The 27,002-nt window shown below is 49.6% G+C and overlaps 1 protein-coding gene across 5 annotated transcripts in view; it reads right to left on the bottom strand.

Annotated features, from left to right (window-relative positions):
* ATP11C (ATPase phospholipid transporting 11C) overlaps nucleotides 1-27,002 on the bottom strand; it is a 54,673-nt gene that overhangs the window by 7,883 nt on the left and 19,788 nt on the right. For all 5 annotated transcript variants that reach the window (XM_053955658.1, XM_053955660.1, XM_053955659.1 and 2 more), the window contains exons 4-27: nucleotides 24,167-24,247; nucleotides 23,088-23,195; nucleotides 22,383-22,511; nucleotides 19,872-19,975; nucleotides 19,187-19,237; nucleotides 18,286-18,350; nucleotides 17,677-17,758; nucleotides 17,142-17,292; nucleotides 16,147-16,344; nucleotides 15,084-15,245; nucleotides 14,822-14,979; nucleotides 13,910-13,981; nucleotides 12,960-13,033; nucleotides 12,205-12,308; nucleotides 11,481-11,662; nucleotides 10,668-10,931; nucleotides 10,155-10,329; nucleotides 9,402-9,504; nucleotides 8,052-8,197; nucleotides 7,620-7,679; nucleotides 6,458-6,585; nucleotides 3,926-4,061; nucleotides 2,081-2,146; nucleotides 1,206-1,309 (exon numbers count right to left, since the gene is read on the bottom strand). In XM_053955658.1, the coding sequence (XP_053811633.1) occupies nucleotides 1,206-1,309; nucleotides 2,081-2,146; nucleotides 3,926-4,061; nucleotides 6,458-6,585; nucleotides 7,620-7,679; nucleotides 8,052-8,197; nucleotides 9,402-9,504; nucleotides 10,155-10,329; nucleotides 10,668-10,931; nucleotides 11,481-11,662; nucleotides 12,205-12,308; nucleotides 12,960-13,033; nucleotides 13,910-13,981; nucleotides 14,822-14,979; nucleotides 15,084-15,245; nucleotides 16,147-16,344; nucleotides 17,142-17,292; nucleotides 17,677-17,758; nucleotides 18,286-18,350; nucleotides 19,187-19,237; nucleotides 19,872-19,975; nucleotides 22,383-22,511; nucleotides 23,088-23,195; nucleotides 24,167-24,247 (2,903 nt within the window). The remainder of the gene's footprint in view (nucleotides 1-1,205; nucleotides 1,310-2,080; nucleotides 2,147-3,925; nucleotides 4,062-6,457; nucleotides 6,586-7,619; nucleotides 7,680-8,051; nucleotides 8,198-9,401; nucleotides 9,505-10,154; nucleotides 10,330-10,667; nucleotides 10,932-11,480; nucleotides 11,663-12,204; nucleotides 12,309-12,959; nucleotides 13,034-13,909; nucleotides 13,982-14,821; nucleotides 14,980-15,083; nucleotides 15,246-16,146; nucleotides 16,345-17,141; nucleotides 17,293-17,676; nucleotides 17,759-18,285; nucleotides 18,351-19,186; nucleotides 19,238-19,871; nucleotides 19,976-22,382; nucleotides 22,512-23,087; nucleotides 23,196-24,166; nucleotides 24,248-27,002) is intronic.

The raw sequence follows: 27,002 nt of genomic DNA, 5'->3' as shown, positions 1-27,002 counted from the left end.
ACCATCACTGAAAGATAAATTATTCCCCTCATCAAAAACCAGGTCATTGTGTTTCAACATCAGGCTTTGCTATAGCTTCTGGTTTGGTTTTGACAGTGGAAATCCAGACGTTATTTGCCCCTTCTTCCTTTCTTTGGTGAGGGAGAGCAACCAACAGCTGCTTGTGAAAAACACCTCATCAATAACTGATGGCAAGGATCCCAAAACAGTTTTTGCTTACTGTTAGATCAAAACTGTTGAGCTATGCAAGTTAAACAGCAGAAGGTTTTCAGCAGAAAACTCACACATTTAGCACAGAGATGTGGCTAGATTGCAGATCTGGATCTGTTGGTCAGCAAAAGTTAACTGAAGAGCTAAAGCTTGTGACCCCCCACACAGAATATTTAAATCTGTCCCACATCCTTATTAGCAGGTTGCTGGATCAGGGATCCAGGCAATAGCCCAATGCAGAGCAAAGGTGTAAAACAGAGGTGCTGTACTGTGAATGCCAACTGAACATTTACTGCAGCACTGGAGACACAAAACTGCTCATGTCTGTAGTGTGCTATTGCTCACCTGCTTTTGCAACACACTAAACCTGAAATCCTGAGTGCAGTCAAATCAATGAGAATTTCTTCTGCTCAGATCCATGATGGATCCAGGATCCATGATCCTGGCTTTCTCCTGCTTATTTTTCCCTCTGTCCCAGAGGGCCAGGTCCTCTTGCTCTGCACCTGCCTCAGCTGTTCCTTCTGTTTCACAGAAGGAAAACCATGGAAAACCATGACACTGGGGTTCTTCCCACCACAAATTCTTTCTGTCTGTGTCCTCCACATGCACAGACCCTAAAAGGTTTACTCTAGAACCTCCCAATAAAGACAAGAGCCTCAGCAGCAGAAATGACCCCGTGGGCAGAAAAGCAAACACCCCCTGCCAAAGCTGAGCACGTGGATGATGCCCAGGGTGTTCTCTCTTTCAGGCTCTTCCCTCTGGTGGGCTGAGACCTCCCCAAGCACACCTCATCGAGCACCAGCCCTCTCCAGCACTGGCTTTCGGTGGGTGTTGGATGGAGGCAGCCCTGCCCCACCCAGCAGAGAAAGGAGCAGGGCTGCACACACCTTGCCCACTGCAAATCTCAGGAGACCCCTAAGGAGGGGATGCTGCACTGCCAAAGCCTGCACTGGGCATCCCCCAGGAAAGGGCAGTGGAAAGAAAAAGATACTTGCCAAATGACTCCTCCCCAAAAGAATGAGAAAAACACGTAGAAAGCAAGGGAGCCCCAAATCACAAAGTGGTTCATCCACGTCCAGAACCGGGTATCTAACGCTAGCTGTGGGAATAAAGAGAGACAAAAACAGGCTTTAGATGCAGAGTGCATTGGATGGTATTTATATGACATTTCAGACTGGCTTCACATTAGGGTTGAAGGTTCTCCAAACAGCCACCTCTGTGCATATGGGCACCAGGAAAAACATTTTCAATGTCCACAGTCTGGCACAATGTTAGCAGAGAAGCAGTGACATTCTAGTTGTAACTGACACTTTTAAATTGAATAAATTTGATGCAACCCCTGATGCTACAGGAAAGAAACGTCTAAAGGTTACAGGGACTTTAATTGCCTCTTGTCACCACCTGCTGTCCTGAACCAAACACAAAAGACCTTTTGTAAGGTCTTATGCAAACAGTTTGTTCTGGAAAGCTCCATGAAAAAAAAATAGATTTGCTATTGTTATTTGACACATGTGCTTTTGTGATCACTTTGGCACTCAGCCTTGTCTGAAACAAGGTGGACAAACCCAAATTCTCTATTGCTCCTCTGCTCTTGCTGGAACTGAACATCAAGAGGTGAAAGCGTGGGGAAAAGTTAACCATAACCAACTAGAGTCCTCAAAAGAGGGGAAAAAAATAGAAAAATATTTTAAATAGAACAAACACTTAAAGACCACGGACTACACAAAGGAAAGTAAGCAGGTTCTGCCTCTATGGGAGAAGATTTAAGTGTGGTGGAAAATACTCAGACACTTCAGCACATTCACCACATGATTTTACAGCGCACGCACGAGCCTTGGGAAAGGCCTGAAGAGGGAAGGGAGATGCTGACCTTGAGAGTGACGGTGAACACCAGCACGGTGAAGACAATCGTCCCAAAGGTCCAGTTCCCAAACACCTGCAAAACACACGGCACTGGCACAGGCGCCCCAGCCCTGCTGGGGCAGGCACAGAACGCTGCCAGGGACGGGGGCAAGCAGGGAGCAGAGGGAGGGCTGGGACAGAGGTGCTCAGACAGCTCCTGGCACAGCATGCCACGCCACCCTGAGCCATGCAGTGCCACACAGACCACAGGGTGACCAGAGCTGGGACGGTGACAGGGACAACCCCCTGCTAACAGCAATGTCCATGGAGGACACAAGGCATTGCACCACCTGCAGCTCAGGATTTCCTGGCAATTTGCTCTCTGCTTTCTCGCCACATTCATCATCATCATCTCTGTGCAGTCCCCTCTGCAGAAGGCACCAGTGGGTACTGATCCATCTGGTTTGGCTTGTGGGTACTAGTGACTACACACACAAAGAAAAGCAGATACTGTATACAAATCCAGTGATGGCAATGAATGGGAGAGATGCTTACCAAAGGCTGTCAAGTTCTGAATGCATACATTAAAACAGAAAGTGAAATGTAAAAGTTGCCAAAAAATGCAAAAAAAAAATTAAAGTCAATAGGTGTGAAAAACGAGTCAATCAAACATACATGGATATTATGAACAATTGCTGGTAGCAGTTCTTACAGGCATCAGTGTTTACAGAACAGGACATAACCACAGATCTTACTGTAGTGCCACACAGACTTGACCTCTGAAGGCATTTGCAGAACACATCAGTGCTTCATGTTTCATTCCAATCCAACCAGAATGGCTACAGGTACAGAAGAGCACTGATCTGACAATGCAGGGGCTTGACTGCATAGAGCTGGGGCCATAAATGCTGGCATTGATGCAATGTATGAATATACATACATAAATTTATCAGCTTTTCTCCAAGTGCTAGCCGCTAAAAAGAGTTTTGGTATTTTCAAGGGCCATAAGTGATGGTGTAAAGAAGTTTCCCATCAGCCAAGATCTAATAACATGCTGCACATTCCCTTGGGGAAAGGGTCCTGAAACAGCTCAGGCCACCACCCTGGCAGCTGCCCTGCACTAATGCTTTGCTCTGTTCTCAGTTAACCAGCAAAATAAGAAGAAATGAGAAAAAAGGAAAAATAAAAAACCTTCCATCTTTTTTCCTCCTCTTTCTGTGCGAGTTAACCCCAGCAGCTCCCACAGCAATGCAAGTGCTCATCCCCACAGCAGAGGCACGAGCAAGCAGGCAGCAGGGACAACACCCTGCTGCCTCCAGCAGCTGGGGACTTCTGCTGGCTCCAAAACAGGAGCAAAAGGCTTTGGCTGGAGCAAAAGGGCAGCCCAGCCCTCCCCGGGGCAGAGGGAGCCCAGAGGCTGAGATCACACCCCCAAGCAGGCAGAGCACACAAGCAGCCCCACACCATGTCTGCCCTAACGAGCAGCATCCCATCAAGGTGGGCTAATTCAGCTGCTCACCACCAGCCAAGCACACGCCGAATTTCGGGCTGGGAAGGACAGACACTGCTGCTGCCCTGGGATCACACGAGGAGGGGACGAGCGCTGCGCAAAGCTCCCTGGTGGAACAGAGCTGTGTGGAGGACTAGTCATTTTACCTAGTGACTGTAACCAGCTCTGCCCTGTTTCCATGGCGATCTGGAAAATGTTTTATTGCAAGCATTTGCTGCAGGATCACACCATAAGCCAGGCTGCAGTGCTGGACAAGACTCGAGACACGGTGCACAGATTAAGCGCGCAGATATTCCCTGCCAGGCGTGTCCGAGGCAGCACACAGCACAAACACCCATCTTCCCTTTCTTCTGGGGGCATTACCTTTCCGTTGTCTTCCAACGACGAGTTTTGAAAAAGAAAATAAACCCCAAAGAAAAACACAAGTCCTTCAAAGGCGCCCAGAAAGGTCCAGTAGAGGAAGGGCCTCCACTGCAGCATTGCATTGTCCGACACCTTCCTGCCAAGAGATGGAGCAACAAGACCATCACCACCACCTTTAGGATGTGCTGCAAAACCCCTCACAGGCAGGGGACTGGGGGGCTTTGGAGCAAGCCCTTGCAGTAGGAGGCAAGGGGGGAAACCACAAAAATACCTTCCAGGACATAAAGAACACTTCTAATATGCAACTGCTGATCGTGAGAAATCACAAGAGGCTCAGCATAGGAATTGTTTTGTCTTTCTCCTCTAGGTAAACTGGATGGGAAAAGCACAAAGTGAACAGAGGCAATGCTGTCCTGAACCTCTCCTGCAGCCCCTGAGCTGCCTGGGGTATCTGACATTATCTGCTAAATTTTAAAAGCAGGGTAAGGCTAAAGAGCAGCTGTATGGGATGCATGAAATCTGTGGTGTGCTTCCCTCTTTTTGTTGAATGCACAAAAGTCCTTTTTTGAGAAAAGCTCTGCAAGTCCTGTACCCTGGTGTTTTTCTGCACAGGCTGAAAATAACCTCCTGAATCGTATGGTGGGTGTTTTTATCACAGGGGTTGTAGCAGGAGACTCTTGGCTGAATACAGGATGAGATCTGGCATGGAGGCAGCAGCAGCAGCAAATGGATGGGCTATGAGCAAAGCTCTGCAGGGACCACACACAGGCCTGGGGAGCAGAGGGTGGCTATCAGGGCAGGAGGGAGTTAAAAACAGTTCCCTGCATCATTATCTTCTCCAATTGCTTTCTGTACAGTCCCCACCTTTTGTGCACTGTTCTCCTTAACTCCTAAAGCAACACATCCATTTTCAGCAAGATGCACTTTGCAGACCTGTGCAGTGCTGGGCTCCTGTAACTGCAGTTTCTGAAATGAGATCCTACTGAAACCTGCACACGACAATGTGACCACCTTCTAACACAGCACAACTTGGGTCTGAGAAACAAGGACAGAGCAGACTGGAAGTGTGGGGTATTGCAAGGAGAGAAAATACAAGCAGCTTCCTCCCTGCGAGCTCTGTTTTGCATTCCCATTTCTGTCCTGCAGTGCTGGTGGTAAACAGGCTTTTTCCAGGCTCAGGATCTGCACTGCAGCAGCTCAGCACTTCCTCCAGCAGCAGCGCAGCGGGCGCTCTGCATCCAGCAGCACAGGCACAGCCATGAATATGCAAACTGAGCTGTTTCCCCTCAACACACAGGCCCCAGAGATCAGAGAGCCCACCAGGGGAAGGCACAGGGGCCTGCTGCTATTGCTCTGTCGCACAATATTCAATTACCAAGCTATTTAAAATCCAGATGGTGGCATTTTGTCACAGAGTGAAGGAACATAGAGCCCTAATCAATCACGGCCCTGAGTGTTTACTCCAAAACCACCCAAGCCCCTTCCCAGCCTTACAGCTCTCGTTGCATTCACTGCTTTTTCTATACCTAAGGCAACGTTCACACAGCATTTTAGGCACCTGATAACTCCCTTTGCTGTCTCTGCACAGACATCATCCTTGGCTTGAGCACAGCCGTGCCACACGCAGCTCCTCCACTGCTGAGGAGCATCACACCCCAGTGACAGGGCTGGCACTGGCCAAAGCAGCCCTGACCTGGCTTCTTCCACAGGGCTGAGCTGACTGCCAGGCTGGGGAAATAGCAACAGGGATGCACGGAGAGGGGTTTCCTCCAAAAAAACCTCTTCCTTAGTCTTTGCTGAAGGGCTGCCCCAAGCACGCGTGTGGGCAGGGCTGGGAGGAAGATGGAAAGCATCTCTGTTTCTGTGCAGGATTGGAGCCTCTCCCTGCTGCAACCAAGGAGCAAAAACAACAAGCAAAGCAGAGGGAGACAGTCTGAGCTGTCCTTTCCCTGGGCAACATGGCAGAAAACAGTGTGTGGACAGATGAGCAGAGCTCCCTGGGCTCTGATAAGGGGACCTGGCCTGTGGAGGGGAAGCCTGGGGGAACACATCCATTTAGACAAGCTGAGAAACCATCTGCCTGAGCTGGGCTTCAGAACCATTCATCTTTCTGAAAATGAATGGATCTCTTTTCCTCCTGAAAGCTACCTCTCCCCTCCCTGCATTACACGCTCCATCACGTGCCTGGCTCAAAGGTAACGTGAATGAATGGTCTGGCCACGCTCACAGCTCCATTCTTCTTCTGGATGAATTCCACCTACAGTTTACCTTTCACGGAGATACAGCAGTGCAGTTTGCTAGACCAGAGACTGTCAGAGAGCATGAACAAGCAGCAACAGGCAGTAAACACAAGGCTGCTCAGCTTGAATGCAGGAACAGCTGAGCCAGGAAGGACAGAAATGGCTTTTTCTGCACTTCATGGTGCTCCCATCCCTGACCCAGGACAGGGACACCTGCTTACACTCCTCCAAGAGAACTGAAACCATGGCTGAGAGGGCTGTGCAGAGGTGCAGCCAGCCCAGCACTACTCACATGTAGAGCTGGGGGTCCGAGGTCAGCGTGTCGATGCTGATGTGCTGCTCCAGCAGGCTGTAAGCCAGGATAGGCAGCGATGTGAAGCAGATGTTGTACATGGTCAGGTAAGCAGCATCATACAGTGGCTTAGAAGAGGAAGAAAGGGTTAAATGAGACAGACAGGAAAAGGCCTCTCCACAAAGAAATTAAACCATCAATTTCCAGCTCCCACATACCCTACAGATGCATCCCTTTGTCACCCAGCACAGCTTCACTGCAAGGGAGCTGTGCTCCGTGCAGGGCAAGGGGAACAAGGCACCTGCAGGCTGCATGCCCAGGAACTTGGCCCCCCTGACAGGAAGTTTTGTAACTGGCTGGTCTCATCTCCAGCTTATCCCCCAGAAAAACATGACTGAACAGCCCTTATCACAGCTTTCCTCTTGCTGCTCTTGTGCTGCCGTTTCTATTAATACATCTGATGCCTCCTGTGGCTCTCTGAAGACTAGACTGTTTCAGAAGAACTATAGCTTCTTTTCTTAAAAAAAAGGCAACTGTTTCTGCCAAAACAAGCAGAGAATTCTCTCTCACCATTTACTCTTCCTGTTACTTTTGAGCCCAAACAGACACAAAAGCCCCTTAAGCTGACACAAAGGCCAAAGCTCTTGTCTCCAAGCACACGAACCCACTCACCACATGGATCTGCCCCTCTGATGCTTACTTGGATTAAACAAAGCTCTGGTAACACTCATTGTGTGTCTTTTTTTAAAAGACATAAAAGAATGAACTGTTCTTCCTTCTGAGTGACATTTTTAATGCACTGAAATGCAGCAGAGGACAAGATCAGGAAACCATTCAAAACTTGTTCTTGTAAGAAAAGCAGAACTAGCAAAATCAGGTGCTGACAAACCAGCTAAACCCTTCTCTCACTACTTCAGGAAGGTGTCCACCTGTGTTTACAGCTGGTGGATGGGAAAGGAAAGAAAGCAGATTGCTTTCTTTTCAGTTATGGGCTCAAAATATTATGCTCCAGATATGGTGCTGAGCAACAAGGTCAGCTCCTACTGTCCTCTAGAGCAAGGTGGTGAAGAGACAGGATGCCAAAAGCCAAATCTCTGCTAGGAGGCCTCATTCTGCCACTTGCTTTTTACCTTGCCTTTATAGACAAATTACTGGGAGTTACCTGCTGCGAGAATCCACAAAAGAACTGGTATAAAAACTGTGGTAAAATGAAGCAAAGGTTCTAGGAAAACAAAAGACAAACGGTCAGCAGGGAGGCACTTGACTTCTCAGTCTAAACCCAAGCAGTTTTTCCTGTTATCAGACACTAGTGTCTGACATTACAACATCAGACAAAGGTAAGGCACTTGTTCAATCAAGCACAAAACCAATCCAGTGAGCAATTACTATCTGCAGGAGACACTATGAGAATGCTCACATTCCCCTGGAAGCACTGTTTTCCATGGACAGGCACATGGCAGACACAGCCTGTCCCAGGGAAGGAAAACAGAGCTACAGAATACCCCCCACATTTTTTTTCCTGTTTATTATTTTATTCTATTGCCAAATAAATGCACAGGATAAACAAAGGACCCAGCTGCACACTGCTCCTTACCTTATAGAAGAAATACTGTACAAGGTGTGCTATTCTCACATAATATAAATGCCCATGTGCTAGTAGCAGTTTTCTTAAATGTTTAAACTTTGGCACAGCGTAGTCGCTGTTCCTGGAGGCCTGGCGTCCTTCTTTGCCTTTTATCCCTGGAGACAGAAGCATGGCAAGGGGTTAATCCCAAAGGGGCTGGAACCTGGATGCTGCCCACCGGGTTTGCTCACATCACTCAGTGGCTCAAGGCATGACAAAGGCTGAGTTTCCCTCCTGAGTGCCCCAGGAGACCAAGCATCAATACTTTCTGGGTGGTTTTGGCTCCACAACACTCAGACCTGCCTCTGGAGTTTTTAAGCTGTTTTTAGGCTGCTCTGTGATTTCCTGTGTAAGAGTGTGGTGAAGGCAAACCTGATGAAAGATAAGGAATTGGCTCCCCGTGGGCTGGCCTGCATCTCACACAGCTCAGCCTCCTGAGACATCCCCACAGGGCTGTTTGGTTCACAAAAGCCACATCCAGATGGACTGCACTGGATTCCCTTCATCAGAGGGCACCGCAGCACTTCCAACAGCCCCAAAGGAAGAACGTGCCCTTTCCCTTCCACTGACCCTGCATTACAGGAGGCTCCCACATTTCAGACCCAGTGTGCAGCCAGGAGGAGTCTCCAGCCTGCTCCAGTCCTAAGGACAGTGCAGCTGCAGGGCAGGTGTGCTGCTGCAGGCACGACACACCTGGGCATCAGCCCCAGCACACACGTGTGTGTCCCTGTGCTGAGCTGCTGCCACCAGGCACTGAAGCCTGACACTGTCACTGCACTGCCCCTAACCTCCCATCTGTTTGCTGCTCGTGCCCCTTTTTTTCCTGAGCCCCAAGCAATCCTTACCAGCACTACTTTGGTCACAGTTTTGGAACAATCTGCAGTGTATCACTGACAGAGAATGGTGCTAGCACAGGTGAGTAGTAGATGATGATCTCATCTCTCTCTTCCACAATGGGGATGGTAAAATTCTGCACAGGCTGCCCAGGGAGGCTGTGGGTGCCCCATTCCTGGGAACATTCAAGGTCAGGCTGTTCACAGCTCTGAGGAACTTGATGGAGCTGAAGAGCTCCCTGCTCCCTGCAGGGGTTGGACCCTTTAAAGGCCCCTTCCAACCCACACTACTCCATGATTCTATGACCTCAAGCATGAATCTGGAGTTAAACTCTGCCTCCAAAGAAAGCAAGAACAGACTTCCCACACTTTTCAGTGGGATTGGTTTAGCCACGTGCAATCAGAAGCACCAACTGCACCTCAGTAGTGAACCCCAGCCAGAGCAGACAGGTCTGGGCTGTGAGATGGGTGTTTCAGGGACTCTCACCTATTCCAACATGTGCTTCCAAAATCATACTGACATCATTTGCACCATCCCCTATCGAGAGGGTTATCGGGCTTCCTTTTGTGTTCTTCACCATTCGCACAATCTAAAAGATTTAAAAAGAGGACAGCAGCAGAACCCAAAATTCAGTTAAAAAGCCTCCAAAGACCTTCCCACTGCTCCCCCCAGGACAAGCAATCAGGCTTTTACAGCAGCAATAAAACACCTGGAGAGCTGAGGTTAATAAAAGCCCTCTTTACTTGCTTTGCAGTCACAACCAGAGCAAAAGCCCAGTCCAGCTGTGCAGGGCTGAAGGACAGTGTTTAAAAACAAACCCCAGCAGCAACATCCTGCTCTTCCCTTCTGCCAGACCCTGTTCTCCCAAGGGTGGGTTCTCTCACGCATCTCAGGGTGCAGAAACACAGCACTTATCAGGCTGGGACATCATCTGCTGGAGTGAGGAAGTCACGGACTCCACTTGACAAATTTGGGAAGGAAAACCGAAAAAAGAGCAAACTGGGAGGTTCTGTTTATTTCTAATTGGCCTGGGTTTATGGGTTCCTGCCAGCATATTAAACAAAGGGTTTGCATTCAGATTTGAAAGAATGGTGTGCTTTCATCATGCCCTGAAGCTCAGATGAGGCTTACACATAGCCTGGAGAAGTCCTGCTTGATGAGGATGCTGAGGTGAAGTCCCAGCTGATGAGCTCAGCGTGTGTCACATCAGGCAGGGCTCGGGCAGGGAGAGGTAAATACCTGTGCTTTCTGCAGAGGAGCCATCCGGCAGCAGAGGACTGCAGTGCACTTCAAGCAGATCTGCAGGAAGATGCTTTTGTAATTGCTAGAGCCAGAGTCCTGAGAGGGGTTGAGTATCAGCGACAGCGTCGAGCCGTCTATGATCAGTCCATACTCCTGACTCAACGTCCAGCTTCTGGGCACAACAAGGAACACGTTTCACACTTAACCAGACTAAGTCAGCCTAGCTGCTTGTATCATCTCAGTGAAAAAAAAAATGGCTTTGGGTAAATCTCCTTCCCATCCATTTTTCGGGGCTTAGCAATTTTAAAAAGCTTAGACTTAGCACGTGCCCTTCACTAAAGGAACAGTGCAATGAAGTTCAAAGCCAGCTAATACCAGAGATGATGAGCTAAGCAAAGGAACCACTCGCAGTGTCTGCAAGTGACCGGTCCCCAGGGCCACAGCACGGTCCTGCTTCTCCCCCAGATCTGCACCTGAAGCGTGCAAGGCTGGGTCCTCTGGCTCACTCACCTCTTCAGGCCTCCCCGGTTTTTGGGAATGTCCTGAATGAGCTTTTTGTGGTACTCCAGCAGCAGCTCATGGAGCCGATCCTCCTTCCTTTCACTCTCGCCCACCGTTCTCGCCGTCAGCTCCAGCAGCTCCGTGCTGGTCTGGAAGAGCCTGCAGGCGTAGCAGGTGGATTTGGCAGTTTCCATCTTGTCTCCTGTCAGCACCCAAACCTTCATGCCAGCTGCGTGCAGGGCTTCGATGGTCTCTGCCAGCTGCTCCTGCAGCCTGCGAGCAGAAGCAAAGCATCACTGCACCTCATCCACACAGCCCTGAGTCTGATTCTGCAGGTAAAAACACCCGCTCAAGGGAAGCTCACTGGCTTTTCCCATGCTGGGGAGACCACTGCCACAGGAATAAGGATTACAAGTCAGCAATACCAAAGTTCTATTTGCAGACAAAAAGAGAAATCACTGCTTTATACTCCTGACTCTTAGAGGCCTCACAGTAAGAGTTTAATTTACACTTGCAGTTACTATAACTGAATGTGGAATTGAATTTGTTTTGATGTGCAAATTAATGCTGTGTGCTTAATTCACTCTCCAGAAGTGCAAGTATTTCTGTAGTTTCATTAATAAATCCCAATTCCTACTACACCAGCCAATTTAAGCAACTAGGGCACTGTGAAATGGGTTGTGCCATGGTGTAATTAATTGCCCTGGACACTGCCAGCATCTGCCTGGCTGCTCAGCTCCACCACGGTGAGTCCAGGCCACAAGTTCACATCCCAGAGAAACCACAGGCACCACAGTGCTGCTGGTGGAGTCATCTCCTTACCTGTCTTCTACAGCAGTAGCCCCAATCAGGTGCATGTCTGCTTCTGTGTCGTCAAAAACCTTGGCCATCTTCTCCTCCCTGTCCTGCAGAGCCATCTTGGCTTCATTGAGCTGTCTGTCAATTTTGTCATACTCCTTCTCAGTCAGTTCTTTGAAGGCCACACAGAGCGTTCGGTAGCCATCCTGGCAGTGGCAGGGAAAGAAAACAAAGTGGACAAACGCCCTAAATCCAGAATTTTTACAGCTCCTCACTTTAGGGTTGGTGCTTTTGTCTGCCATCAGTGCTTCTGGCAGCACTGGCCCTGAGGGCAAGGATAACTTGCTGGCTTGTGTCAAAAGAGCAGTTTTCTGTGTTTACACTGAGTAATCGTGGTGCTGCTTATGATGTGCACAAAGAAACCAAGAGAAGGAGCAGGGCTGGGAGCATGCAGCCAGCAGGGAGAGCAGGACTGGGAGCCACCACGACTGGGACCAGGCTGCTGATGTTGCTTCTATTTTTAACTTGCCTGGGAGATGCTTGGACACAACTGTGATGGAGACCATATAAGTATATCAAATAAAGGTGGAAGCCAACCAAACAGAAAAGGAAAGAAGCCTGGCATCAAAACAATGTGAAGTGACACTCAGGTTTTCAACACTTCTCTCCAAAGCAAGGTCACATCCCTGTTTTTGGAATAAGGCTTTCCTGACCCCAGGAGCCAGCCAAATTCCATCTGTGTGCTCACCATAGCATTGCGGTCCACGTGCACTTTTGTTTGTTGGATTTCTTCTTGCTGCACCCTTGGAAAAATAGAGGAGTCTGCTCCCTTACAGAAGAGAAGCAACTTTCCTAAAAGCAAATTATAAATCATTTATAGCACTCAGAAGCTGCAGAAAGAGTTAACAATGCCCACAGCAAGCAAGTGATGCAGAGGGAGGAAGTCTGGGAGGACTAAAGAGGGAACTGCTAGAAACCCAAGTGCCTACCAAAAATGGCCTTTGACCAGCCTGTGAAACACCTCACGTTGAGACTTTGGGTGCCCCTGCTTCCCTCTGAGCAACTTTTCTGCCACAGGCTGGGCATTGTATCTGTAAGCCTTGGCAATCTTTCCAGGGAGGGCAAAACCAGCATCCCAAACCTTACAGGACTGACACTTGAGAAGGATGGTGACCTCTGAATTGTTGTCTTTTATTCCCATGAAACCCCATCCCACCCAGGGGACTTGCTCACATGTCTCCCTGTACTTGTTCCAGCCTGCAACAAGGCAGGCAGGGAGCTCTCCCTCCATGGGTCACTATTCTCATTCTCTGATCTGCTCTTGGTTCCAAAAAGCTGCCATGAAAGAAAATTAACTCTACAGCAACCAGTCCCAGTACAGAATTTAGTTAGCCCAGCCTAGAAAAACCTAACAGCTCAGCTTGCTGGGTGACAGGAGCAAGGAGGAGGTGTTTGACAGCTTGCACACAGGTAGGAGAGCCCTCAGAAGCACTTTGCCTGTACCTGTGGTGGTTCTCACAATGACACTCATACGGCGCCGGACAGGGTCGAAGTTCAACACGTGGAGAAGCTGGTACCTTTAGAGCAAGAGAAAAAAGCTTTGGCTCAGTAAAGGAAAAATAGAAAAATAACTATTTGAGACAGAAAATCACTAACAATGAGCTGCAGAAATCAATACACCCTGCAAGTGGCTTAAGCCACCTGGGAATGAATTTTACAGCTACTGCGTAAGAAAATGGAGGGAAAAAACCCAGATTCCAGTAGTCCTGTGGTGCTCTGAGCATGGGACTGAGGGTGTGGGTACCCACCAGTGCACTGAGCCCCCAGGCTGGGCAGGGGCTCAGCAGGGAGTGGGGCACCACGTTCCACAAGCAGTAACACTGAGTCTCCCACGTAAACAAGAAGTTTCTTCAAGAAGGAAGTAAGAAGTGAAACTGGCTTGTGAAGGCAAGTTTTCAGGGAGAGCTGGGATTGGGTCAGTGACTCACAGATGTCCACCAAGCTGTGAGCACAGGGTAAAATCTAACTATTTTCAGTTTGGGAGGGGAAGGAGAGGTTACGGGGAATGGAGCCGTGTCACGAGTTCAGGCTCACAGTGTCCTGCTGTGAGCTCCAGCCATGGCCCATAAGGTCAGCAGCCACCTCGTGGATCCCAGGAGCCACCTGCACAACCTGGTGCAGATGAAGCATACATACAAAGGACTGCAGGCTCTTCAGGGACCTGAATTTGGACATCAGAAAAGCACCCGTGGATTTTCGCAAGCGACTCTTTTCGCCCACACCTTGATGTGCTGTGCTTTGTAAATGGGACAGGGGTTTTAGGGCAGGTCAGCAGGGTCTGACTGCCCCCAGGGAACAGCTTTGACCTTGCCAGGTTGACCAAACCCGATTAGGCTGGGTGGGAGTGGTGCAGAAGAGCAGCCCTGTTCCTCAGCAGCCCCAGCAGCACTTACATCTCAGTTTCATTCTTTTGGTTTCGTATTTTCATGAAATTGTTTTCAAGTCCTAGAAAAGTGAAACCATACCTGTCAATAAACAAAAGGACAGAAGAGCATTGAAAACACCCGTTGGCACATGTTACACATAACGACGTTCTCGTTTCACCTTCTGCACTGCAGAGCAGAGCTCGGTGAGCCCGGGCTAAGGAGCACGGCTGGATGCTTGTTTGCTCCATGCAGAGCCTGCTATGATGTCCTGGCACTGCTCCCATCCCCTGGAGAGCCTGGGCACTGGAGCACACAGACACAGAGAACCTCTGGACACGGTCCACTGGCTCTCTGGCAGCTTTACAAGCCATGAGCAAGTGTACACAGCTGCAGCAGCCTCCATCTAAACCTAGGGGCTGGCAAGAGCATAGAATCACTGAGTGGTTTGGGCTGGAGAGATCACTTAGTCCCAAACCCATGGGCAGGGACACCTTTCACCAGACCAGGCTGCTCAAAGCCCCCCCAGCCTGCCCTTGAGCATCTCTGGCAGGATTCAAATGTGGGGTTGACAGAAGTAACCATCCCATTATTTTGCCACTGCATGGCGAGGAAAAGACTTCACTGCAATATGCACATGGTTCCTAAGCACAAGGCCACGTGGGCTCCAGCAAAGAAGCCTCTGCCACACCTGGGCACTGCAGCACCTTGGGGCTGCTCTCAGTGCATGCAAACCATGGTCTCCCAGGGAGCTGCTCAGGGAGATCCTTTACAGAGCATCCCTTTAACAGAGAGCTCATTTAAACCCACAGGCTGACAGCACTGCAGCTCAGGTTCAGCAGAGAGACCGTGGAAAGGGATCTATCAGCTTCAGATCACCCTCACCTCCCTCCTCCCCACCAGAGAGAGGGAACTAAAAAGCCAACATCTTCACATCCTTACTTTTCTGCGCCTTTCACCAAAGCGATTTCATCTGGGGAAGAGGAGATATAGGTGTATTTGCGTTCTGGGTGTGCCACCAGCCCATCCACCTGGTCTGCTTCCTTGATCTGAACCGTGTGGCACAGGCACAGGGCTCTCAGGAACAGCTCCTCACGGCTCTGGGCAGGAGGGGGGGAGGGAGGGCTCGTTACCAGCTGCACGCCACACGCAGCCAGGAGCTGGCCACGCAGCCCTCACAGCCATCAGCACGCACATCTCTTACCTTTTCAGCTCTGCCATAGTATTTGAGGGGCCCATCAGTCTGGGAGAAGCCATCCAGCTCTGCAGTGCAGTCCCTGTACTTGTGCCCGTCGATGCAGCACTCGATGAACTCCATGCTGTTCTCGGTCAGCGTGCCCGTTTTGTCCGTGAACACGTACTCCACCTGCAAGCACGGGCAGCTGCCACAGGGGCTGGGCAAGGGGCCCCCAGAAACAGAGCCTGGGGCGTCCCAGTGCAGCTGTGCCAGTGCTGGAGGGTACTTGGCCATCCTGACCCGACTGCAAAACACCCGCAGGTGCCCCACTGCATCACCCTGTGCTTCTGCTACTTTGCTCCTTTGTTTTTCAGCCTGCTGCAGAGGTGGCAGGAGGCAGCTTCTGAAGACCTAAAATCTGTCTCCAGGCTCTTCACTTTCCCCTCATTCACTTTCTTGGGTCCTTTGCTATAGCCCTACAGAACTTCTGCTTACAGAACTGCTGCTGCAGGTCTGCTGCCTCCTTTGGGGATTTTCGTCTTGGAGCTGCCTTTCCATCAGCTAATTGCTACTCCAAGTGTATTTTTACTATTGTTTTTAAAGCAAAACCAAAAGCAGGAGGCACTGCACATGCCCTGCACTCATCTCTCCCGCTGCAGAGCAGACAGGGAAGCCTGAGGTGTCCGGGTGCCCCAGCGAGGCAGCAGCAGCACAGCTGCACGTGCTCTGCACGCCCAGGGAGACAACTGGGCAGACATTTTTCACTAATCCTCAAAGAGGCAGAGGGTTTTTAATTTTTAATTGAAGCAGTGAAAGCAAAGCACCCTGGCACGCGGAGCGCCGCGCCTGATATTCCCCAAAATGGAAACAATTGGCGTGACCCAATTGCTGCTCTTTCATGCACTATTTATAGCCTTATCTGGCTGGCAGAGCGAGTGGAATCACATCAAATGGAAAGTGCCACCGCAGCTCTGGGTGAAGCTCTGGCCCCAGGGGACCGCCAGGGATTGCCACAGCAAGGGCTCCTGGCAGGGAGGGCACGTTCAGCCACATCCTCATCCTGACAGATGCACACCCAGCACCTTCTGACCTGCCCCAGCTCTTCGTTCAGGTCCGAGGTGTTCACCAGTGCTCCCTCTTGTATTTCCTCATCAAACATCTCCTTGTCCCAGGAGATGAAGAAGGAGCCCAGGAACTTCTGCATCTCCACTGTAACGTACATGGAGACGGGGATAATGAAATTGAAGAGGACCATGAACGACAGGAAGTCTGTGAACATCCGCAGCACCTGCAAAGGAAAGAGGAGAAGGTGCAGCCTGTGGCTGTCAGGACACAGGGGCAGCTTGCAGAAACACCTCAGGGAATCTAGACAGCTTCTCAGAAAAGGTTAAATAGGAAAAAACAACATGGAAAATGAATACAGCTGAGATACAGGGCTAAATCCCATTTTCCTTTGGCACAGAAAATCCCACTGTCTTCTGCAGAGCTACCAGGTACACATCTCACTGCTTCACAGTGACCAAAACAATGTTTCATAAGCATATTCTCCTCAAGAATATACTGCCACAGGCTCATGCTGACCCCAAATAACCAGAAAAAAGGAGCAGGTGGCTTGAGACCAGTCAAGCTGTGGCAAGGGTACCAGTGGTGCAGTGACATCCCTGTACACAACCCATCAACTCCATAACCCATCCAGTGAAGATCCCTACACACTTGCACTCACTCAGGCTTGACTGCCCACGTCTGGGCAAGTTTAACAAGCTGGCTGACATGGCCTCAATTTAGGCTTACCTATTCAAAGCTGAAAGATATCTCGAGTTCAGATAAGGACTCAGGTTACATCAGCTGCATTCCTGTATTATACAGTATTTACTCATGCTTTGCCCCTGCTCCACACAAACCTCACTGTGCACAAGCATGAGAGAGGCACAAAAGAAACACAAACAGCAGGAGAGACCAAAGGAAACAACAGCACTTTCTGTGAGCAAACAGGACTCCCAGGGCTGGCAGCAGGCACTATCAGATTAAACTAAACAGCCAGAGTGAGTAAAGCTGGAGGAGGTGCTGAAATACAAATCCACTTACCTTGAACGTGTCTCTCTCTTTTTTAGTCTTTTCGTTGTACCAAGGCTCATCATTAAATGGATTACTCTGCCAGACATATTTCAGAGTGGTGCACACAGTGGCCTTGCCCAGTAAGATGCACAAATACACTATCAAGAAAGCGTTGATGGATCTGAAAAACAGGTTTCTTTTTTTAAGTTCTTGCAGCTATTTTTATAGAGAAAAGCATGTAAACAGGCAGGAACAAGACTTCCTTACTTTTAAGAAGGGAATTACAGAACAAGTGCTTTTGACACTGCTGATATTCAGTGTCAGGTTCATATATTTAAACATGTCTTAATTTTGTTTTTAAACAAAAAAGCTACTAAATGATGCTGCTTCTAGCAAGATATGCTTTATCAAATACCCAGATTTTTCTGTGCAATCAGAGAGCATCTGAAGCAAAAGGCAGCAGATTAGGGGATTACTTCTGTACAAGCCATCCATTAAAAACAAACCCAAACCCAACGGGTTTTACCGGGGTTTTTTTTTTTTTTTTTTGACGTAAAATACTCACTTTTCTACTGCAGACCGTTTCTGAGATTTCCCTTGGTAGTTCAGAGCCATTTTTGTTTCCATGCCAGTATAGACTGCAACTCCTGCAGGGTATCAAAGCAGGGCTCATGAGGGACAGGGAGCCAGCAGGCACTGGGCCATTGGTGTTTACATCCAGCTCCAGTCCCAGCTGAGGAGCAGGCGTTCCCCAAGGACTGCTCAACTCCCCAGACCCCTGAGGCTGCCAAGCAATGCCACTGCTGTGTCCCAGAGCACGAGCAGGAGCCCGTGGATCACGCACAGTCAGGAAAAGCCTCCCACCAGAGCCCTGTCTCTGTCTCCCACCAGCGCCTGGTGCGCTCCCAGCAGAGGATCTGGGCCAGCTCCTGCTCATCGTGTCTCAGGCAAAAGGAAAAGCTTGCTCTGCTGCACTGACACACCTGGGCAGCCCTGCAGACACAGCCAGTGCCTCCGAATTTCACCCTGGCCACTTTGCATGAAAACTGCAGCTGGGCAGCCCAGGTAGACAGGCTGTAGAGAAGTATGCTCCCTCTCCAGATTTAGCAGTGAGCATCTACATTCGTCATTACTTATCAGAACTATTTCAATAAACAAACAAAAATAACTTCACCATAAATCTTCTTGGTATTTTTGAGGGTAGCACCTTTCAACAACAGGTTTTCAGGACCCAAAGACCTAAACATAAAAGAAATTACAACATTACATCACTCAAAGAACATTCAAACTACTTTATAAATTAGAATTAGAATAGAAAGATAAACAAAGTTTCCTTATGTCTGATTACATGATTTGTATGTTAAACTGGGGTCTTACTTGAGTTTGTTTTTCTCTTTATATAATTACATTTCCATTTCATCTTACAAATACTATCCCCAATGCAAGATTCCACTCTTACTGGGGGATTTTCAGTAAGGCTTTTGAGGAATAACTGCAAAATGTTCAGACCCAGTATGTTCCAGTACTCATATAAAACTGCAGTGTTAAAATCATCAGAAGCCTGTCCATTCCAGCCCAGTCCATCAATGGCACCATCAAAGCTGACAGCCCCATTTGTGTTTTTATTTCTCTCTGGAACCCCCAGTGAGCCCCTGCTGCTCCCAGGGTATGAACAGACCCACCAGAGCACAAAACCCATCCAACACGCTCTGGTGAGAGCCAGCTGTTGTGCATGGCTTATGAACATCACCTGCTCATCTTTCCCGTGGAACACTCTGACTGATGTTTGAGTTTTTGCTTACCTTCCAATGACAATATTTTGTCATTGCCTGGTAAGTTTGTGCCCCATCAGCAGGGCAGGCCATTACCAGGTGGTCTTGCACTGCCTCCCCAAAAGGGGCTCAAAAAAAATCACAGGATGGCAGAAGGGAAGCCTCCTTTTAGAATGAAATCTTTGGAGTGGTTAAAGAAAAAAAAATAATCCCAAATGATGGCAGGACAAGCTCAGATCTTTGAAATTCTCTGTAGATGCCCAGCCCCTCTGAGGAGGGCCAACAGGCAGCTGCAGGACCAACCTGGCTACAGGCTCTTGGTTACTCCCATAGATGATAATTCTTCCAACAAATCTGTGACAAAAATATGAGAAACTTGTGTTACAAACACATTATACTACAAAGGTAACAAAGAAAAGTCATTGACAGGACATGGAAGCAAACCCAGAAACAAGTGAATTTGAGAGTTTAATGTTTCAGAGGGGTGGCTGTGCTCAGGACAGGGGGAAGCCACACACACTCCCCATGCTCAGGGGTGCCCGTGTGCTTACACAGCGCAGCACATCCCATTACAGACTGCAACACACCCCAGAAAACCTCCCTCAAGGGATCTAACCACAGACCACTTACTCCTGGAAGTCATTCAGCCCAGTGCATCTCACTGGGAAGGTGAGAGTGGCCCAAAAATGGGTACATGGACCATTACTGCTGCTGAGCCGACAAAAACCACGAGAACTGTTGCACAGGGGAGGCTTTTCTGCAAAGACACTGAGCTTTGAAGACTCTGCTGTGCTCATACAGAGGAGGCCCAGTAGCTTATCAGTGCCTCGAGACACCTTTTGGTCTCTGGCACAAAGAAGATGGCCTTTGCTTTGCTGAACTGCAGATCCCCCGGGTGATCCGAGTGCTGAGGCGGCTGCAGGGGGATGCCACCGGGCAAGCTGCAGGGCAGGACAGGCAGGGGAGGAGGCAGGAGGGCCAGACTCACTTGTAGAGGTCGGGCTGTGGCTGCTCACACTCGATTGTGGCCGTGAGGGTGTCGATGGCTTCATCGGTGCAGAGCACGGTGGTGTCCCGCACCGCGTAGTGAGTCTGCAGGCACAGCAGCACAGGCAGCGTCAGCCCCAGCCCCGGGTTCTGCACCCCACCACTTCAAATGCCACCGTGCACAAGCCTGCCAGCACCAGCAGCTCTCCCGAGGCCTCGCCACGCTCCCGCAGAGCAGCTGAGGCATCTCTCAGAGAAAGAATGAAGTCACTAATGCTCCAGAGAAGCCACAGCAGTGAGCTGGGCGTCTCTCAGTAAGGCATCCACCGAAAGCAGAGCGTCCTTGGTTGTTTCTCTGGGGACCTGCCCTGGCTGGGTGGAGGGGAGGCTGCAGGTGGCCCCGTGAGGAAGGGGCTCACCACCTGCCCTGGCTCCTGAAGGTACCTAGGCACCAGCTCCAGCAGCAGGGACCAGGCAGAGCGCTGGCAGACTCCGAGCTATTTTTAGCAGCTGCTGCTGCAAAGGTTCATCTCTCATAATTAACTGAAAAGCCCACAAAGGATCTGCTCGCTGCCTTTCGGGCTCTATTTATAGGAGCTACTCAGAGCTCCAAGTCACGGCGGGCTGCACGGCAGGCTGCCTCAATCCATCTTCATAAACAAATTCATTAAAACGCTTCCTCCGCTCCTGACGTGCGCAGCCCTTCCCTGCACTTACACACGCTGCAGCCATGGCTCCAGAAATCCCCTCCTCCGTGCTGCTTTGCTAACCTGCCTGGCTCCTCCAGCTGAAAACGCTCCAGCAGGCACACGGATCTCCAGCACAGACCGCAGCTTTTGTGAGGCACAAGTCAAAACTGTTCCTGCGGTGCCCAGCACCAAACCCAGCCCTCGCGTGGGGTTTTGCTCCGCTCCCATCAGCAGAGACACCGTGCAGTTACTGAGTGATACTCCAAAGCCACCTCCCAGTCAATTCCAGGATCTTTACATCCTTTAGTGCATTTAGGAAACACGTGTTCTGTTAGCTAACGTACGGCCAAAGATTTGTGCTTCAAAGACAGAGCCCTGACAAAAATCTCTTTTACGTTTCTATTCCAGTTTCACTCAGGCACCTTTCCCACACCCCAACCTGACGTGCCCCAAATACCAGAAAAATGCCCACCAGGAAGGCAGCAGATACCCCTGCAAGATGAGGTTTGGTGGTAACTCAAATGTGCTTGCCTCACCCCCCTTTTGCAGCAAACTCTGGTTCCTAATGTTAGATCTATTGCCCCTAACAGAGCTGACTTTTCTGTTCTCTCCCCCTTCACATTAATCTTCACCTCCTCATTAAACAGGAGACAGCTCCCAGTCACCTACAGGAATCCACAGACCAAGAAAAAACCACCACAGTGCTTGAAATAGAAACTCAGCATCGCATCTCCAGGCTCACAAGTTGGTAAGAGCCAAGACTCTGCAAAAGTAGTGTGAACTCACGCCTATAACACACCTGACACAAATAAGCAATAGCCTTTTAACATGGTTAGCTATTTTTAGCCTCAAGCCACTTCAAAGCCCCAACTCCTCCTCACCAGAGGAACCAGCACTGTGCCACCAGCTCCCACACAGGTTATCCAGCACCAGCTGACAACCACCCATCGAGAAGAGCCACAAATCCCATCAGAGCACATCAGATCCACAGTGGCATTCCCACTGACTTCAGAGTGTGCTGGAAAGAATCATGTCATTTTAAAGCATCTTCCAGTCCCACTACTGCAGCTGCTACTCTCTGGATATTTATCAAATATACTTATTATATTGTTATAATATTATTATTTTATTATAATATTATGTATTATACTTCTACAAATATTTATCAAACTCAAGTGCAACCAAATGTTCATGTCTTCTGACGTATATAAGTTCTTTGTTGTTGCTTCTTTCTCTAGCTTAGAGAAGGGGAGATAGAGAAAGAAAATAAACTGAAGATACTCATCCTGAGCAAGACTAGCATTAAGTTTCACTGCTTGCTTCAGGGAAAGAGAGAGAAAATCCCAGAAGCGATGCTTTTCTCACGCTGGTGAAAAACTCCCGCAATGAATCCTAGACATGCTGCCCCAAAGAGGTCCCTAATGCCACTGGAAACGCCTGGTTAAGTAGCAGGGGTGCTGGCAGGGCCTGGAGAGGAGCTGGAGAGCTGCAGGCACTGCTGCCCTGCCGCAGCAGAGCGGGAAGCACTGACACGATGGCAGCGATAAACAGCAACACAGTCTGGGGCAGCGCCAGCACAAACGGCCCTCGGAGACAGAGCAGAGCACAAAGGGTCCCCCAGGGCCCACTGCTGACACACTGCAAGCAGGCAGGAGCAGGAGCTGCTCAAGAGCACCGGGATGGGCTCTGCAGCATCACCCCCCAGCTCAGCACGGCCCCACGGCGCCGGGCCCGGGGACCCCAGCAGCAGCCCCCAGCAGCAGCCCCCAGCAGCAGCCCCCAGCAGCAGCCCCCAGCAGCAGCCCCCAGCAGCAGCCCCTGACCTTGAAATTGGACTCGCCGTCAAGGCTCGCCGTGGTGACGTAGCAGGTCCCATCAGGGCTGCTGGAGGCCAGAAATATCAAGTCACAGGGGAAGGTCTCATCTGCTTTCACTTCTACTATGTCTCCAACCTAGGGAGAAAGGAAACACCCACATGAAAAGTCCTCTCAGTTGTTGTCAGATGAGTATGATTCAGCTTCTCTCAAAGCCTAAGGGGCAAACTGGGGTCCAAGAGGTGCACAGACCCCTGAACATCACTCCACGGCCTGATGGGGCAATCCAGCCCTGCACTGACTCAGAGCACCCACGTGGCACATTCAGTGTTTATTTCTCTGCTAAATCTTGATGGAGCAAGAGGCTGTACTTGCCTGAAGTGTGGTGTGATAAATTAACATCAAAGCTAAGTGTACTTTCCTGGTGTCCTTGGGAGAGAAGGAAATAGAGGACTGCCTGTCCTGGAGAAGTGCAAAATGCTGACAGATCTGTCACCTGTCAGCCCCGGTACAGCTTTTGTGAGACAGCTTTTTCAAAAGAAATCAAAGGCAGCTTCACTCCTTAACTGGGAGTATCTCATCTGAAAGTGAGCAAGCTGGGGCAGTTCTAGCCCAGGACACCCCTCCTCCCCTGCCCTTGTCCCCTCAGCACACAGCTCTGTGTGCCCGTCAGCCTCAGTGAGAACCACGTGCAGGCTCTCAGTTAACAGTTACCTTGATTTTTTCGCTCTCTTTCCGCACTTGCTTTGCATTTTCGACAACAAAGACGTTGCTTTTGTTCACTTCGTTGTCAGCTCTGTGCCTCAACCAGTCCTCGTACCCCTAAGGCACAGACACAGGCAACACAAACTCGTAACAAAGTGAGTAAACTAATGCAAAAGGAGGCGTGAGGATCAGAGGGACACATTAAAACCATGAATAAGGCCACCGTCCTCAGACCTCCTCCATGCCTGACAAAACATCAACCAGAGTAGCTCAGACTGAATCAATTCATTTTAAAAAACCTTCATATGCATATTTGACAGATTCAGAACAGACTGAAATAACACAAAAATAATCTACATGCGGGGCATGCAACGAGCAGCTAAACTACTGAAACACACTTCTATTATTCTCAGCTTTGGTAAGAACAGACTGATAATATGAATAATACACTCAGCAGCCTGCAACTCTTTCCTATGGTAACGCAGGACGAGACTCTTCCTCTTCAGTCTTTACTGGAAGAACAAGCATTGAGATTTGAAGCAGAGAGGTTTTATTCTAGCTCTCCCTTTCCAGCCCCCGTAGATCAAACTTCTTTTTTTATTATTCAATCAGGCAATTTAAAATGGCATGTGTGCCAGTGATGGGAGGCAAAAGGTCTTTTAACACTGCAAGAAGATGAGGACCACATGCTTTCAGGACTAGCTGAGTGGCTGAACAGAACCTGTCCTTTCCACCTACCAACGCGGGAGCAGAGCGTGGGCTGCATTTGGAGCACGTCTCTGCAAGGACTCAGGGAGCGCTTCCAAGAAGAGCAAAAACATTCACATAACACCAGACCTACAGCAGAAAGCTTTGCTGACCCTCATGGCCTGCTTTCAGCAGCACAGGGATGCTTTAGTGCCAGAACAGGAGACACCAGCAGCCACGCTCACCGTGCAGCCTCTCTTGAGAAGCACCTGTGCCCGCCTCACCCTCTGAGAAGGGTGCACCAAACCTACCAGCACGGGCTGGTGGCTTCTGAGCACATTTAAATACCTGCTTCCCTAGCTGTCTCAAAGAGCATCTCCTCCCCACACCGACACCTGTACCTGTTTGATAGCTGTGACAGTGATGACAAAGAAGAGCGGGAGGCCACTGGTCACCGGGCTGGTGGGGGTGTCCACTATCACCTGCAGGGAGAAAAACATTGCTGAGCCCTGGCTTTTAGGCAGCAGGAGAAACCACAGCTTTGGTTATGGGGGGGAAAAGGGGGCTTATCCCACTGAGGGCAGGTCAGAGCCCAGCAGTGGAGAAAGGGAAGGAAGGGCTGGTTATGAAAGGGAGGGCAGCACCAGTCATCTTGAACCACTGACACTGGGAGGCTAAAAATAACACCCACCAGCCCAAATTACCTAGGAAATGTACTGCAGAACAGAACATGAATATTTAAGTAAAACAGAAATCCAGGCTTTGTCTTTAAGCACTCAAATTTGGAGCTCAGAGCGTGATGCAGGCACCATGGCTGCAGAGGGGCCCTGGGGCAGAGAGCTGGATCCTTCTGAGCTCACTGCAGTGCTCGAGCCACACCAAGTAAAGACCAGTGAAGCCTCCAGGCTGTGGGAAACTGCTGCTCCTTCTGACTGTACCAGGACGTGGCCCAAAGGGTAAGAATGGCAGGACAGGTTCCTAAGTGGCAGGGAGCATTTCCACCTTCCAAACCAATTTCCACCTTCCAAAATGACCACAAACTGGTCATTTTTCCTGCTGGTCCTGGAGAGACTGGGAGCACGAGCAGCACGTGAGGGCTCTGATGAAAGGGACAGGGAAGCTCAGCAGAAGGGCTTTGTGTCCCCACAAAGGGACTTTGTCTCTTGTTTGTGCTTCCCCAGCACGCTCACATAACAGCAGCATTTGGATATTTATTGTTTCAGGCTGCCTGTAAAAGCTGTGTTAAGGACAGGACTCCTCTTATGAGCTACGTGAACATTTTTGACTATGAAATGCTGCAATATTACCCTGCACTCCTGAACCCAGAGAGAAAAGCCAGAAGATTCTGAAGTGGAAGAGACACACCACAAGAAGCAGCCAGATAAATGGCAGATGAGTTAAGCAGCAGGAGGGTAAACCAAGATAAACACCAAAAATATTTCCAGGTAGACGAAGCCCTGGCTCACTGAAATGGGTGTAAAGTGTTTCCAAGCAGAAAGCCTGGTGGAAACCACACTTTGGAGGAACAGCTCTGAGCCAGGATAGTGCCAAGTGTCACAGAGACACTGCACACAGCACATGTGATGGCCACTCACCAGAGCAGTATCATGAAGCTTAGGCCAGTAAGCCAGAAGTTATCTTCCAAAAACTGGACAGGTTTTGGGAATCCAAGAAGAACTTTGGCTTTCTGCTGAGCAGGTCAAAGTGGAGGACCTCCTGCTGCCCAACAGGAGAGTTCCCTGCACTGGACAAGTTATGGTTGTATGTATTTATATTTAAAAAAACCCACAATTCCTGTCCTCACAGATACAGGATTACAGCTAAAGGAGCACAATATCAGATGAAGTGCCTGGAATAATTCAGATCTGTATTTAGAGTTTGGACTCTCTGCAAAAGCCCTGTGGCTGGACACTACTGTTCCCCTTTGTGGCTGGTGGAAAGCTGAGGGACACACGAGCAACAAGCCAGGAGGAAGGCAGACTCCTCTGAAACTATTTTAGGACTTCAACAGCTCAATTTGAATCCACTTAAAAGTGACAAAGTCCTCCTGTTACTTAATAGTTTCTTCTCACGAGATTCCTTAGGACACTAAGGACCACACTCCAAAAGTTATCTCCACTTTCCTCCTCAAAGAGACTCTGCAGATTCCTGAAACAGCTTATTGCCACCAGCTTGGTCTGTCTACAAACACCCTTGGGCTGTGCTCACTCCAGGCCAGCCCCTTCTGCCCAGAGATTCCCTGCAGATTCCTGTGAGAGCTGCAGCAGAGGAACCAAAGAAATTTGTATCTGTTTGCGTGCAGCGTGTTTTACGTTTAATGCACGTCCTTTGTCCTACAAAGAGCTGGATCTGCAGTCACAGAGAAGCAGAAGTTTTGATAAAGTGTTTCACAACAGGTAGGGCAAGTCCTCGAGCACTGTGACACTTCACTCCTCATGCAGCAGTCAGGGGGGGACAACCCCATTAACTTACAGAAATTCAAATGTAAGCACGAACATTCAAGACAGAGGTGGCATTTTTCAAGGTATAACCCTTGGCATTCAGAATGAATGGAGAGGCCCCGAGTGCCTTTCTAAGGCAGGTTATGTCTCAGAATGACAAGCACCTGGGGACAGGGGGCTGCTCTGTCCAGCAGCCAGGGGATCAGTGCTGCCAGGCTGGGCTCTGCTCACTTGGGTGTGTTTGTTCTCTAACTGACCACAAGGGCTGCTTCCTCATTTCAGAGGTGCTCACAGAATAAAGACAAGGAAGAACAGCCAGGCTCTTCTCTCACCTGCACAGAGCTGTGCCTAAAACGGGCAAGCAGCTAGACAAACCCAGTTTGGAGCTATCATCAGGAATATTCCACGCTCTCCACAGCCAGAGGGTCAATAGATAAAATGTAAGAGCACGTCACTAAGTGGCCAGCTACACAAAAAGGACATCCTGACTCCAGGGTATCGCTTCAGTTCAAGGCAAATTACAAATTGGGTCTGACAAAATGGAGCAACGCCAGCGAAATGAAGAGATGGAGGCGAGCCAGCTGACGCCAGAGCAAATTGGCCTTTCATGTCACACTGCCAGCAGGAGCCACATGGCTCGGGATCCCTGCTCCTGCAGCAGCCAGAGGGACAGCAAATCAGAACCCCTTACTGCACAGGCACTCATGGCTTAAACAGGAGCCGGGGAGAGAGCCAGGGCCCCGTCCCCAGCGCCACCAAAACCCTGCAGCAGGCACACGGTGCCTTGTCCTCTGCT

The sequence above is a fragment of the Vidua chalybeata genome, chromosome 14, assembly GCF_026979565.1.
Source record: "Vidua chalybeata isolate OUT-0048 chromosome 14, bVidCha1 merged haplotype, whole genome shotgun sequence".
NCBI lineage: Eukaryota > Metazoa > Chordata > Aves > Passeriformes > Viduidae > Vidua > Vidua chalybeata.
The sequence above is the reverse complement of the archived record's forward strand: the minus strand, read 5'-3'. Positions and strand labels throughout refer to the sequence as shown.